Genomic DNA, 15,394 nt, shown 5'->3' with positions numbered 1-15,394 from the left:
GAGGCATGGTCATTTGCTTGTGCACACCACAGCTATGACCATTAAAACAGCACAGTTTAGTCGACCATGTGTGGTAAAATGCTGGCAGCTATACTTTTCACAATCTGAGGAATTGAAAAGATGTGTTATAATTCCTTATGTTTGTTTGATTTTTTGCATATTTTTTTCTACAGACCAAAATTTTCACCTGTAAATGTAAAGCCAGCAGTCGGGGAGAAGTTTTAAGTCTGTATTTCCAGTGCATCCGTGTCTTCTCCAGCAGAAACAGTAGCTGTAGTATTACGTAAGTTGGTTAGCTGGATATGTAACTTTGCACCAAGACTACCGTGTTAATCTAATAAAGCCTGCAGCTAATGCGATGATATCGGGTCACATGATCTCTTTTAAATGTCTCCGAGCTTTCAGCTGTGACACCTCTGACTTGCACGTCCAGCACGCTTCTTTAGATGTGATCCAGAATATATGGTTTACAGCGGGTATTCTTAAATACTGTCATTTTTATTTAGGTTGATGTGTGTGTTACTGATCATGAGTGAATATTTGAAGTGCAAAATATAGCAAAAAAAAAAACAAGGGTTAAAACGTTGCCGCACTCGAAGAAACAGCAGAATGTCGTAAAATTTCACATCCAGGACATGACTGCAAATCCCAGCAGGAAATCTAGCAGAAAACTACGTCCTCGGCTTTCTCCAGTTACAGCATACATTATGATGAGTATCACTGGAGGAGGGAGGAAATAATGGTATGTTAGTGATGAAACATGTCCTCCAGCTACATTGTTGAAAATGGAGATGAGAGGACTGTGGCGTAGCGGGAAATCCTTAGAACCAAGTAAATAATCTCTTATTACACACGGCTCGGCTACGCGCTTGCTTCAGGTCTCCGGCTTTTAATGGCCAGGGATAAATGCATAGGGGAGAGAGCACACACACACACACACGCACACACACGCACAGCCCAGCACTCACTCCAGTGGGAATATGAGCAGCGCCGCAGTGCATTTACACCCTCGTGTAACTGGATTGTTTTCACCATGTGAGCTGAAATCAAGCGTGCTTTGTGTCAATACACTGCATTTGTTGCAATTATGAGCAAGTAGGCTTAATTGAGCGCAGGAGCAAGAGAATATGAGGAAATTTTGCATGAAATTTTGCACGTGCCTGCCGTTAAAACATAATAACATTCGGTAACAACAAGAGAGAAAGGTTTTTTTTTGTTTGTTTTTTTTACTACTAGTTCTACTGAACTGTCTCTCCACTCCAGCTCTCACAATACACACCTATTATAAACTCCCAAAACGACTGAGAACTCCAAGGCTCACAGTATAAAATTGGTTGAAGATAGGAAAAAGCTGTTTCACACCTGAATAGTGGACAGATGCGAAAAAGCCCTAAAAGTTAAATAAAGTCTCGAGCTTATAGCGAAGCTTCGTGGCGTTAAAGAAGGAACAGTTTTTGTCCTTACATGCCAGGCCTCTCAATTTTCCGCGTGTTTTCCTGTGCTTTTTTGTGTACGCGGTTGAAAATTCCAGCGAAAGAAAAACATTAAAATTAAACCCGGCCCTAGGACAGTACTTATTGTGCCTTGCCTATTACACAGGCAGGCGCACAGAATTAGCTTGTCAGAACGTAAAGCATGGTTTTGTGCTGTATTATTTTCAAATGTTTTCTTCTCGAGGAAAAAAAAAAATAATAATAAATTAACTCCTCAGCCCTGAAAGGTTTCAGTGTTTTCTTCCTTTTCAAAGCTGTGTTTGGCATTCAGGCCAGCTGTTGCATCCTCCATCCGCCGCCCCTTATCTCGGCTCCTGCCCTCCATCTTTCTTTTCTTCATCTTAACATGCAGAAGAACTCATCAATCGTCCGACGGCGAGGGTCCTTATCGCCGCTCCCTCTTGCTCCCACATCTGGCTCAGGTCTGACGCAGAGGTCATTCATATATATACATTTTTAAAAATCCGTTTTCGCTTTCATTTAATCGGCCTGGCTTCTTTTTCTTCCAGAAACGGTGTTTTCTTCTCTCCCTCTCTCTCTCTCTCTCTCTCTCTCGCTCTCTCTCTCTCCATCCAGCCTCCTGTTTCATTCCCTCACTCTTGTCCTTCAGCCAGTTTAATCAGCCCAACATATTTATTACAGCCGCTCGTGCTCCGGGGACCTATTCCGAGTCTTCGATAATGTGCATATTTCCTTATTCTCCTTCACTTAGTGTCATTTAATTCACCCATTTTTGCTCATACAGTGGATTTAGGGCAAATTACTTTTGAGAAAATGTTTTTATATCCATCCATTGCCAGTTAATGCTGTATATTGAAGAACATTAATATCGTTTTTTTTTTTCTCTCTCTCCACTGGATTTATTGCTTCTGAAGATCAAAATAGTCAGAAGTGAAATGGAGCCTGCATAATGTTTGCTGCTGTTATTTTCTGCCTGTGTGCGCCATCACAATAAACTAAAAAGATAAATATATTGAAGCACAGATTAAAAAGTCAAAGCAAGGCCAAAATTCTCTCCTGAAAAATTCATAGTATTTAAAAAGCTTTGAAAAATCCGTGGCAGCTTATTTAAATCTTTGAAGTGTTTGTTTTTACAGTGTACAGGGGGATGCACAGCTATTAATCACTCTAAAACATGCTTCCAGTAAAGGTCGAAGACGGCGGATAATTTGTTGTGGAAGCATTTATGAAAGTCTCAACAACAAAAATCAATGATGCTGACAAACGACAAATCAGCCGCACATAAACGTGAGCGTGACCGGTGGTACTGTAAACATCAAAGAGGGGAGTGCGGGTAAAACCGAATTGGGGAAATGAAGAGACTGGTCGCCAAACTGGTGTCGCTGCTTTTATTATCAGACAGAAACAACATATCTTGTCTTATGTTTGAGACGGTTGTTCCTGAGATGTTTCTGTTAGACTGAAATTCTGACAGTCTCACAATTTAAAGAGCTTTGAGATTATTGAACCAACATGACGAAATCCTCAGAAGGAACTCACTTGGAAAATTCAGCTTATGGGGCCGTTTTAGAGGAAGAACAGCCACTTATAATATACACCTTAATAATCAGATTCTTGTCATGTCATCCTGCAGCACCATGGGGTGTTAAAAAAGAAAAAAAAAACATGTTTCCAAGTCATAATTGCACTGTAAGTAGAATATCTAACTCTGGACATGAACGATATTTAACTGGCTATTATAACATCAACATGACATTAACACGAGGAAGTACAACACAGTAATTAATATGGTTCTCACACACACACACACACTTGACAAGATTCAGATCAATGTGCAGCAGCCACCCTGTAAGTTACTTGTCCGCTGTATTGATTCAGAATCAGCCGTCGCATCCATCCATCCACGTGACTGTAAATATGTGTGTATATGTCACTGTGATGTGTTTATAACGGCCCTGGTCAGTGTTACTGTCTGTTTAAAGGTGCAGCACTGATTGCATGTAGCACATAACAAAAGTGCAGCCGCCGTTGACGTCACGGTAGTTATCACAGCATGTTTGTAATTAAATGAACATGATTGAAATAAAATTCTCAGAAAAGAAGTGATGAAATGGTGTTTTATAATGATGAGTTCCCTTTTAATGATCCTTCCTTTTATTTATTTCACATAACGGAAGTGAGGGATGTGGGAAGAATTCCCATTTAATGTCTTTGTATTTAATTAAGTGTTGAACACAGTGTCTGCTGCTGCTGCAGCTGCTGACTGGAAAGAGAAAAAGCCACAAATATGTGTTTGCAAACAAGCTCCAAGAACATTTTAACACTGCTGCATTCTTATCTTAAATATTGTTTTTGTCCCAGATTGTATGACTCAGAAAAGAGTCGGAAACTTTGTGTGAAATAGGTTTTAGCCAGTGTGTCACATTGATTTCGTCTCGTCTGATATATGGCAGTGTACATATAATCCCCAGCCAAGCATTTGTTGTGGTAAATATGCCTGTGCACAGGTGCTATTCCCCCTGCGGCAAAATATTCAGCCCTCAAATCCTTCGCAGGCGATGTTCGTGCTGGGTAATCTTACTTCTGTGTGGAAAAATGTCGAGACGTAGACGCCTTTGTTTGTTGGCGTTCGTGTAAATCAAAGTTGTAAATAAATCGTCCTTTTATTCAAGTTTTTTTTTTTTGTAATGTCTATAAGGTCATCGCTCAAGCAGCGGGGGTGACAGAGAAAGAGTGACTCAGTAAAAACTTCTTAAAATATGCATGTTGTTTACAAGATGATTAATTCATGAACGGTGGTGTATTCCATTATGTGTGGGCTGCCTGCGTGTCGCCGCCATTGACAGCCGAATCACTCAAGGGACGAGTGCATCACGTGAAATGCAACTGAACAGATTTTGGATGATCCCTGCTGTTATCTGACCACAGGTTACATGTTGTGTACTTTTGGATTGATGCATCTGATGCATCGTTCTCAGGATAAACTGATTTCTCTCATTCATATTTCTCTCCCGCCTCCAGATTTCGACCCCAACCTGGGCATGATGGCCGGAATTACCCCCATGAACCCCATGATGCCCGGCCTCAGCATGGTTCCTGCACCCCTTTCCCAGGAGCTGCCCGTTATCAAGGAGATCATCCACTGCAAGAGCTGCACTCTGTTCCCCCCCAACCCCAGTAAGTCACAGTATTATGCTAATCCCCTCCTCCCCCCCATCGCTTCGGCCTTTTCTTCCCATGCTTCCCTCTTGCTCCATGACAATGGAGGGCATCCACTGCGGAAGCGGCTTGACATTAACATTCTCCAGACAAGTCCAGCTTCCATCTCACGGTTTAAATTGTTTCATTTTAATTAATTCAGTGTTTAAATCCTACAACAGGCTGTTTCTTGAATAATTGAATAAATTACAAAATTCCAGAACCCAACGGACATCTTTAAATCGCTCGTTGATTCTTAAAGTCGTCCAGAACCTTGTTATCGTCTCTCGTCGCTGCAGGACGCCGACGGAGACGGCAGTCGCTCACACGTTTGAAGCTGTTGTCTTTCTAAACTTAGTCCCTCTTTTGATAAAAGATTGATGACTAGATGGAATCGGTTGTTGTGAGCATCAACACTCGTTCTCTTCGCGTGATTAATTTCCTCATTGAGATTTCAGACACTGCCTTGGTTAAATGTCGTGCCTTTTGCTGGTATTTAGCTGAGATTCTCAATTCAATACGGCGGAGAAATTAATGCGAAACACCAGAGTGAAAACAGTCAAGGTTTTATGAATTAGGCTGTTTACTCTCATCGCTGTTGAATTGATAGTTTTTTGCAAATTTCAACTATTAGGAAGTGAGGAAAGCTTCTTTAATGTACATGCTTTCATTTACATGACAACAGTACTTGAAGCCTCTGAACATGCAAAAGTTTTGAAAATGGCTTCTAAAGTGGGACTTTTTCACTTCGATTTGACGCTGTCACGTTGATGAAATCATCACAGAGGGAACAAAAAACACAGCGAGGAACGCAGAGGTCACGACACCGTCCCCATACTGAGCCATCAGATCAGCAGAAGCTCTCATGTTTCTGTGTTTTGCCAGTTCAGCACCATTCTCGCTGCATTTCAAGCTGCCTTGTTTCTGTTGATAGTAGTAAGCAGACGCTAAAGCTTTAGCCTCCTCTTTGACAAAAAAGAAAAATTAATATAAATAATCGTTATTGGAAGGTGCTCAGTCTGTTCTTTGCTTGTGTTTTTTGTTGTTTTGTCGTTACTTCCAACTTTTAATTGAACAACTGAACATGTCGGCATCACAAACCAATACGAATGTGAGTTGTAGTATTCTTTTATTCACTTTAATCCTCGCTTTCGCCATTAGAATATGCCTCAGAAGTAGATCAGCTTCATCATTCCTCTTTAGTATTTTTCCATCTTCTCGGTTCCAGCCGTCAGTCTGATCCCCGAAACTGCATTAACATTCACACAAAAAAACCTGTGGAAATTTTCAGGGCAAGTGGCTTTGTATAATCCGAATAAAGGTGCGCCGCACTAGTTGTTGTTTATATTTATCTCACTGCCACCTTCCAATTATCCGGAGTCGGGTAGAGAAGTAGTGGGGGGTCCTTTGATTGATCCCACCTTTGCTTTTCAAATTTCCTGCTACAGGAAAGTCTCAGCCTGGGGACTTTTTCAAACAGGCTTTACATGTCATCTTCAAGGTGAACTAAAACAAAAGCTCCTCACTGCGGGTCGCATTTGGGAGCTTACAATCCTTTAACAAAGCAAAACAAAACACACACTTGCATTCTGTTAGGAAAATATTGTTACACTGTCGCTTTTTTATTTTTTTTTCCTATGTGAGCCGTAAAGCTGTTTTAAGACATTCCTGCGTATCCGCGGTGTGTGTTGCAGCTCAGGATATAAACTGTCACAATATACCACGGGGAAAAAAGCTGATTAAAAGTTTAACTTCACCCAGGAACATCTTTCTAGCTAGTCCCCAGGAGCAATGTGAGAAATGAACCAGGTACTCTGTTCAAGGGCACATATAAACCCCGGGGCTGAATGAGGGATCAGCTTGTCAAGAAATTACCCAACAGCTTTCCAGCCTGTCACAATTACTCTCTGACAAAAGTAAAAACTTTCCGCCTGTGCTGTATGCGGCCTCGAATGCATGCATTAATTGGAAAATCGACGACCCGGCTTATCATGGTCTGAAGCAATCCGTGTCCTAAAACCTGCCCCGATCCGATCCCCACTGGCGCCTGGACACAGCGTTTAATTGTCAATCTTTACCCTCCGTTTCCTGCCGCCGCTCTGCTTTGTTCCACTTACTCTTCCCTGAACTTTTTTGATCCCCATCTCTTACTTTAGATCTTTTCTGCCCGTCACCTATTTCTCCGTCGCACAAAGCCAATAATCTCTAAGCCCGGTATTTTAAATCGACAGACATCTGAGGAGAACTGTCTGGACTTGATTGTTCTCATGAAATTCGAGTAACTCGGTCGGGGCCCCGCGGGCAGAGTTAAACCCTGAGAGAATCGCCGCCTTGTTATGGTGGGTTGATTGTGTGTGTCCGTGAACCCGGGAGTTGTGTTGTTGCAAGTCAGAAGTGTCTTCCCCGAACTAAACCGCACTTATAAACAACACAACTAAACCTACTTCAAAGGTTTGAATGAGTTGGTTTGTCTAGAAAAGCGCTTTTTTTGCTTTAAATGAAGTAGAGTCCGTTCGCCTCTGCGGCTATAAATTACAGCTCTGATTCGCCTCGGCTTCACGTTTCCTTGGACTTGAATGAACAATCAGCCTGTCCTGCTGCAGCTGAGAGCCAAATGTGAAGCTGCTGCGATTACAGCTGCAATTATCAATTATGCTTTTCCTCAGAAATGAAGTGAACATTGAATATGTAGGCTGTGCACGTGTCAGCCGATTGGTTAACCCATGATGAGTGGATCATTTTAGATGAGAATGCCATGTGAGTTTAGATGCTCTTTTTTCTTTTTCTTTTTTTTTTAAATTTTCGAAGACCCTTAACTGATGAACTTTACCTGGATTCGTGGAAACACTCACATAAAGGAGCTGAAGCCCAAAGTGAATTTTTCTAATCTCCTATCTGGGCATCTTCTTTACATCGAGAGAAGATCCAGGATGAAGCACCTTCTCCCTCAGCATGTCCCCTGAATGGCTCTCGGTTAAGTTATTCCGTGCACGCTCTCGAGGCGACACCGGGGCGGACCTGGGAAATGCTGCAGGAATTATATATCCTACTTAAACTGAAAACGCCTCAGGATTCCCTCAAGGAACAGGAGGAAACAGATAGAGAGAAGGACGCTGGTGATATATTTGGAGACCTCTGCATCCCGCATAAAGCTGGATCTATAGACAGCAGTGGAAAATGAACGTATAGGAACAAAACCTTGTGAGGCATTTCCTGCCCTTAGTGAAGGAGCACGGCTTTTTAAATAAGTTTTCAAATTGTCCCTGTCTGCAGATTAATACTGTCAACCAGAGAAAAGACAGAGCATTTCTTTGTCATCAAAAACTATAAAATATAGCTTTTGACTTTTGTTTGTGGGGGGTGTAATCATTTTTTTTTTTTCATCTGTTTTACTAAAGCAGTTTTGTTTCCTGGTAAGACAGCACTGACATGTGGGTGAGAGGAGAACATTAGTAACAGCGGTGAATCATTATTTCATTCTGCGGGCTGTCAAAACTGCTTTTATAGTCAAAAAAAAAGCAATACCGGAGCACAGATGAAGAAAGTGTTTATCAAAACAACGTAGAAGTATGCATCCAGATTCTTTAAAGCGTTCACTGAATAGTATCTGGGCGTCATGTGTTGGAGATGGTTTGAGGGGTTGCAGAACGTGTGAGAAACAAAGGGAAACCGGCGCTGCCATTAGCCGCACGCGGTCTTTTTAGCAAATGTCAGAGAGAAAAGCGCCGGCGTCTTGGCAGCAAGGTTGCATATGGTGTCCATCACAAGCAGTCATTACCCTCTGGCTGTGCGCACTCAACCTGACACCACGTGAGGCATCCTCTCTCGCTGACCTTTCAGCCGAGCAACAAAAGCTCTCCAGCCCTCCCCCGCGCCCGTGGCCCCTCCCTCGCCATCTCCTTAGTGTGGATAACCTTAGCATCAATGCGCGTCCTCATCAAGCTCCCTTCTCGCTGTGTCCTCACTCTTTGCCAGTCAAAGCCTCCCTGATCAGCCTTGATCACCCGCTCACCTTCTCCGCGGCCGCTAATGCCTCCTCATCATTCATCCCCTGCTCGTATGGTCGGGTTCCTTTTTTCGAATGGTTTCCAAAGACTATTCACTCAACGTTTGGACCTGTGGATTTACTGCGATCAGCAAATCATTTATCAAACACTGCATGACCTGATTTTCTTTACCTATCTCTGGTGTCAGAGGGAGAGTTTCATGGTTGACCTGGATCACCTGGAATAGAGAATCAGAATCAGAATTCCTTTATTGTCATTGTTCAGAAGAATACAATGAAATTGAGAACAGCATTAGCTATCTAAATTCATTGTCTGTCCTTTCAAATGTCCGTGTTCTTTGTTCATGTTTATAGCGTATTGTTCTTTGCGTATTCATGTGTGGTTTCATTACTAAAGCAAACAGCACCCACTAGTGGAATAACATGCAAACTACACCGTTTTCTGCCGTTTCCATGTAAACACGAAACTCTTCTGTCACGAAAATGGATAAATGATGCACCTCTAATTGAAATGTCTCATAAACGGGGCCTGAGAATACAGACAGTGTCTCCCACTGTTGAAGGAGCGCATGTTATTGATGCATTTTGTGTCCTGCGTCCATCCATTGTCACAATCTCATTATTGCAGGATGTCAACATGTCAGAGGATGGACTCTTTTGTCTCTGTGAGAAACTGATTAGATCGTAGGAGCCAAAGACATTGTGACCTCATTGAAGTATCATTACCATGGTATCTCCTGAGCACGTCCTGCAAGTGTCTTCAAGATTGTCTGGAATTTTGACAGCTACCTTAATTGCCTAAATATATGAAATGAGTCTTTCTAACAGAGATGTAAACCTTTTAGGATGTGTCATGCATAGTTTTCACAAGCGCACAAACAACTAACATACTCATGAAAAACTGAGGAAATTCTAACACTTGGAAGACAAGGGCATGGCGATCCCAGCGGGGTGGGTTGTGCTGACCGCTGTTCACTTGTGTTGTAAATCTTCATGCACACAGGTCGAGGTTTGTTCATGTACTAAACATGTTTGCTTGTGTGTGTGTGTGTGTGTGTGTGTGTGTGTGTGTGTGTGTGTGTGTGTGTGTGTGTGTGTGTGTGTGTGTGTGTGTGTGTGTGTGTATGAAAGTAGTTTATCTTGTGAACGACCGTCGTCGGAGGGTTGAAGCCTCCGCCCTGTGGCATCCCTCCCAGGAGAATGAAAGGTGTTTAGCGAGTCAAGGTGATGGATGGCGATGACCCGTGTTAGCGCAGCGGGCCGCCGGGCCGCCTTGGAGACAGCTGGCCTGCAGGACGGGGCCGGACTGTAAATCAGACCTTTCATTTGCAATGGTCTCCAGGATAAAGCCAGGCCATCCACAAAGATTAAGATTATTATTAAAATACAACCAGGAAATTTATGGAATGATCCCCCTCACCTGTGTGTTGTTGTTTTTTTCTCTTCACCTCTGATTAACCTGGTTTTCGTACATATAGTAGAGTCATTTTGGCTCGTTACAAATGCTTTTATAGTCTGAGTAGTACTTGTTGCAGTCTGGATCCCCTCTCCAGTGCATTTGCATAAACTGTTGAATTACAACAAACAGTGAGATTCAGCTGCACAGCGGGTCGCTGTGAAGATAGCGAAAGCTTCCCACTCCCGCTAAGTTTTAAACACTATACCATTACACCGACACGTTTAAGGTGAAATACACAGAATGTTCCTTTCTATTTAAGGTACAGTCTGTGATACATTGTGTTATTGCTTCAGTGCACCTGCTCTGCTTTCTCCAGCCGCACGGCTCCATCAGCTACTCGTGGATGGAAAAGGTCAGTTAATTTGGAGCTCTTTGTTGCATCTGCCAACAAAGCTTTTTCTTGCTATCACAAGCTCTTTCCTGGCCACCGCTTTTTTTTTTTTTTACTTTTTCCTGTCCATCGCAACTCAAAACTAGTTTAATCCGCCGGCTCTGGAGGTCAGAGAATGAAAATTCGGTCAATATTTTTGCTTTAACAGTCACATTTAAAGAAAAGTGGAGGCAGGGATGAACCACAGTGAAATACGTGGGGACAAGTCGAAAGACAAAGACGGCACTGCCCTCGCCTGGACTCTGGGACACGATGTTTCGCTGCAACATGCAAGTGCGCGAATGTCTCTCTGCAGAGGCTTATTGTGTCGGGAAAGTTTTAAGCCAAAAGCAAACTGACCTTGGATTCACAACGCAATTTATTTTCATTGTCTGGTTTTTGTTGTTGTTGCTTTGCTATTTATAGATAATCGCCATAACTTTTAGTGAACTTCATTTTTAATTTCCTGAAGCATTCCACTTGCGTGGGTCCATTATAGTAGCAATCTGACTTGTGTGTGCATTTGTGTTTGTTTTTATGTGTGTGGATTGATATTTATGAGTCTGTAATTAGAATTCTTTGCACATATCTGTGCATGTGTAATTCCATTTCTCAGCGGATAATACAATTTTTTATAAACGTTATCCTTAATGTTTGCATTATTGTGAGACCTGTGCATACAGGTGCAGATCTGTCTGTACCTCAGGTTTTTTACCATCCACCTAGACTGGAATGAATCCTACTCAGCTCAGTTTGCCATCGCTGAGCTCCTCTACAGTTCTGCTTTGTGCAATAAAGATGCCTGCCAGTCTGTGCTGAGGGCAAAGTAAACCTCAAATATTGATAGATTTTTGGTCCGACAGCAGATAACGCAAATCTGCCTGTAAAATCTAATCTCAGCTGAAATAGAAGTCTTTGTAGATATGCACAGATCTAAGTGCAGACTTCTAAATCAAATTACATACAAACAGAAGGCATTTTCCTCATGTGTTAGCCGTTTCAACCTCGCATTCCTGAAAACCATGTCTTGGTCTTGAATTTGTAAACGCGCCATAGTGTATAAAATCCGAACAATGTGGAAGCTGCGTTTGCCGTCTCACAGCCAAGTTGAGCTCCTTACTTTGTTTTGTAGAATTAGATCAACCACCCTGCTGAGAACCTCCCCGGCTGTTTGTATCTCCTTCTCATTCATGCTTTCATTAGCAGGCTTTGTAGATCAGGGTTGGCACGCTAACAGCAGAGCTTACTTGTCTCAAAGAGAAAAAAAAAAATCATTTTGTAGCTGTGGAATCAAAAGACGCGCAAAGAAATTAACATGCAGATAATGTTTTAAATCTCAAAAGTAGGGAGTTAAATGTAATAGGAATAAATGTATGTTTTTATCAATATACTGTATATATTCCAGACACTTTGAGAGCGGCTACTAATAGTACAAAAGATCTTTTTCTTTCGATCTGTTGTTCGGGACAAACTTCTTGCCGAGCGTCGGCGAGTTCTCCCCCTCCTCCGGTGTCTGTTCTGCTCCACAGAGATAGTGGAGTGGATCTCTGCAGTCAGAGTGCCGAACCAGTCCGCATCTTTAAAACCCTTTTGATCACACTCGGATACAACCCTGAGATATCTAAATTTATGTCGCTCGGTGCAGATCAGTCTTTGCGATACAGCTCACGTAGCCAAACAAGGGTTCTTTTCAGAGTATTGAAGCCTACCGGCCGGGGAGCATCGCTGAAAGTGACTGCGAGGCCTTCTTCCAGCCCACATCCAGAAATGCAGCGTCCTCAGCGTTCCACTGATTAGCCGGTTCACTCCTCATAGACCCCGCTAATCACATTCATCATGGATGAGAAGTCTGATCTATTGGAGATTAGATCAGTCAACACTCATCTGTGTTGAATAAGAGAGGTTTTTTTTTTCTTTTTCCATGCAGGGGACCTTCCACATGAGAGGATCTGCTCTCGCTTTGTGGCCAAAAAGATTTCATTTTCATGCACGGAACAGTTGGATATTAACATTTATCTAAGAAAAAAAATGATCTGAGCATATTGCTCCAAGTTATCATTATTCATGCATCGGGTTTTATCGGCTTTTTTTTTTAGGTCAAGAGTGCTATGTTTTAAATATGACAATTGAATTTTGCAGCATCAGCCTGAAAGTCATGTCTTTGATTTAGTTATATATGGATTATTTTTTTGTCTAATGTTCCTCTAACTTCGCCATCATCATTCCCAGCCTGGAGATAACCTGAGGGTTTATCTCAGGATTTAGTTCATCTTTTATACTTTATACTTTCTGTACATTTTAATTAGTTTTTTTCCTTATTTTTAATCATGATTGAGTGAGGTGATGCTCTATCCTACATCTGTTCAGACACTTGCTTGTTTCAAAACTTTTTATTCTTGTTATTTTGCACAGTTTTTTGATATGTAACTTTTTTTTAACTTAGCCTACATGATGGAACAATAAATACCGGGTAATCTTGTGTGCTCAGATTTGTAATTTAAACCATTTCCGCCATCTAACACTGCGCTGTCGGCTTCTCAAAGGACATATTATTTATCCACAGATTTGGATTTTAGCGAACTGGAATAGCCGAATGGTTTTTTTTTTGACGTGTGTGTATTTCATGTGTGTTATCTCTTATTCAGGAGCGCGTGCTGTTCCATTATTCATTTCGCAGCCTCCTGTATGTAATTCGATCCACCGGGGGGGTTCATACATAACTGTATATTGTCCTCTTTGTTCCGCCGCCTTTCGACAGACCTCCCGCCTCCGGCCACGAGGGAGCGACCTCCGGGGTGTAAAACGGTGTTTGTCGGCGGTCTGCCGGAGAACGCCACCGAGCAGCTCATCATGGAGGTCTTCGGGCAGTGCGGCGACATCACGGCCATTCGCAAGAGCAAGAAGAACTTCTGCCACATCAGATTTGCCGAGGAGTTCACCGTGGATAAGGCCCTCTTCCTGTCGGGTGAGCCGCCGTTACCCCGAAGCCTCCATCCCAGCCATAAACTGGTTATTGATGCTATATTTCTCCGCATTTCTGTCAGTTTGAGTTTCACTTAGCTTCGCTGGAAGTATTCATGCTCCTGATCCAGTGTTACGTAACGCGCAGCAGGAACTCGTCAAGGCTTGGATGGTCGTGAAATCCTCCTAATTAGCCAAGTGTGCGAGGTCACACAACGCCAAGTGAGCGTCGAGTTGCTGGGAAAAAGTTACTGCATCTAAATTTTGCATGAATTCTGCATTATTTGTGCCTTCTTTTTAATTAGTCGAGATCTGGTCCGTGCTTTTCTGGTCACAGAAAGTTTATTATTTAGAACCGTCCGACTTGCCAATCTCATATAAAAAAAAAAAAAAAATGACTTCTTCAATCTCAGCTTCGGATAATTAAATCTGGTGGCCACAAATATGAAACGCGATTGAATTATTCAGCCTGTTCCCATGTTTCCGTGTTGAAGAGATCATTAATAGAACATTTATCAATGGAGAATCAGATCGGGGAAAGCGTGTCAAAAAAAACGGCGTCTTCTCCCTGTTTTTCAGCTTTTACAGCTCTTGTTTGTAATTCAAGACACTGACGGTGTAAAGAGTCAGAGTTCAACTGCAGCCTCCTCGAGACCCACACGGGATGAAATAAATGACCGTCATGTCAAGAAAAGTGCCTCTACAAATGGTGTGGGACGAGCTTACGGGTTCTTATCTAATCTTCATCCTCACAGCAGCTTGTGGACCGCAGACATACTAAATCTCCCGCTGCCAACCGATGGCTGTACATTCATGCTTTTAAAAAAATAAAGCCAAACACACACACACACACACACCTAATCTAGCTCCCGGTTCAGAAGAACTCTGCATCATTGTGTGTTCATGCATGTGCAAATGCCCGCGTGTGTGAGTTATAGAGAAAGACTCCTCGGTCTCGACTGCCTCTCTTCCTGCAGTGAGATGTGGGAGACCACCGTCCATATATTAGAGCAGTGCCAGCGCTGTGTAGTTTCCCCATAAATAATATCCCGCCCACACACACACATAGTGTGCAAACAAACAATACCCAGCAAGGAGACACACTCCGGAAGGCCCGGCGCACCAAGATCTCCTGGTATGAAATATTGAGGCTGTGTTAGATTGGGAGCCTGAAGCACGGCGAGCAGACTGAAGTAGAAACCCCTGAACTCTCACTCATTTCTTTTCCCGTTTGCGATGGCATCCTCTGCTGCCCTCCTCCTCCTCTTCCTCTTCCTCCTCCTCCTCCTCCTCCTCCTCATATTGTCCTTTGATGATAGTGTGTTGAGCCTTTCAGGGAATCACACTGCGCATCATTATTGTGTCCAGCAAGGTCACGTGCTCTCCCTCAGACACACACTCGGATCATTTCGACCAATTAAATCACAAACTGGGCATAATTTCACTTCAGTCCGCAACCAGCCATTAGTGGAAATTGAGTAAGGAGGAAAGTGTGAGGAGGAGAGGGAAGTGGTGAGGAGAAGAGGGGGGTAATGAGGGATATTGTGGTCTTTTAGTGCCTCTAGAGAAGTAATTGGCCTCCCCAAGTCTCTGTCGTGTATTGACAGAAGGATACAGGACTCCCGTCCTCTACAAAACCCGAGGGCTGCAGTATATCATCTCAAACAAAGGGATCCCTACAGAGAGATGGGTAATGAAGAGGACACAGGAGGCAGACCCCAATAAAAAAAGCTCTCTCTTGTGTTTTCTGAGAAACTGGTATACACTAATTGTTAGGTGATGGAAAGTGCAGAAGAAAATAAAACAAGCTATTGCTCGTTAATGTACCCTTTCTGACATTTGCTCCTCTTTTTTTTTTTTTTTTTTCCCCTATCTTGTTATTCAGTCAAATCAGATTCACACCTCTGGGCATGTATTTCTTCTGCATCTGAACGATGTATGGCGCC

The 15,394-nt window shown here is 42.7% G+C and overlaps 1 protein-coding gene across 3 annotated transcripts in view; it reads left to right on the top strand.

The window, feature by feature from the left end:
• Nucleotides 1-15,394, top strand: part of enox2 (ecto-NOX disulfide-thiol exchanger 2) — a 172,746-nt gene that overhangs the window by 128,740 nt on the left and 28,612 nt on the right. For all 3 annotated transcript variants that reach the window (XM_030101680.1, XM_030101698.1, XM_030101689.1), the window contains 2 exons: nt 4,476-4,631; nt 13,246-13,452. In XM_030101680.1, the coding sequence (XP_029957540.1) occupies nt 4,476-4,631; nt 13,246-13,452 (363 nt within the window). The remainder of the gene's footprint in view (nt 1-4,475; nt 4,632-13,245; nt 13,453-15,394) is intronic.

This window comes from Salarias fasciatus, chromosome 2 (genome assembly GCF_902148845.1).
Source record: "Salarias fasciatus chromosome 2, fSalaFa1.1, whole genome shotgun sequence".
Lineage (NCBI taxonomy): Eukaryota > Metazoa > Chordata > Actinopteri > Blenniiformes > Blenniidae > Salarias > Salarias fasciatus.
Note: the sequence above shows the minus strand (reverse complement) of the source record. Positions and strands in the feature narration are given on the sequence as shown.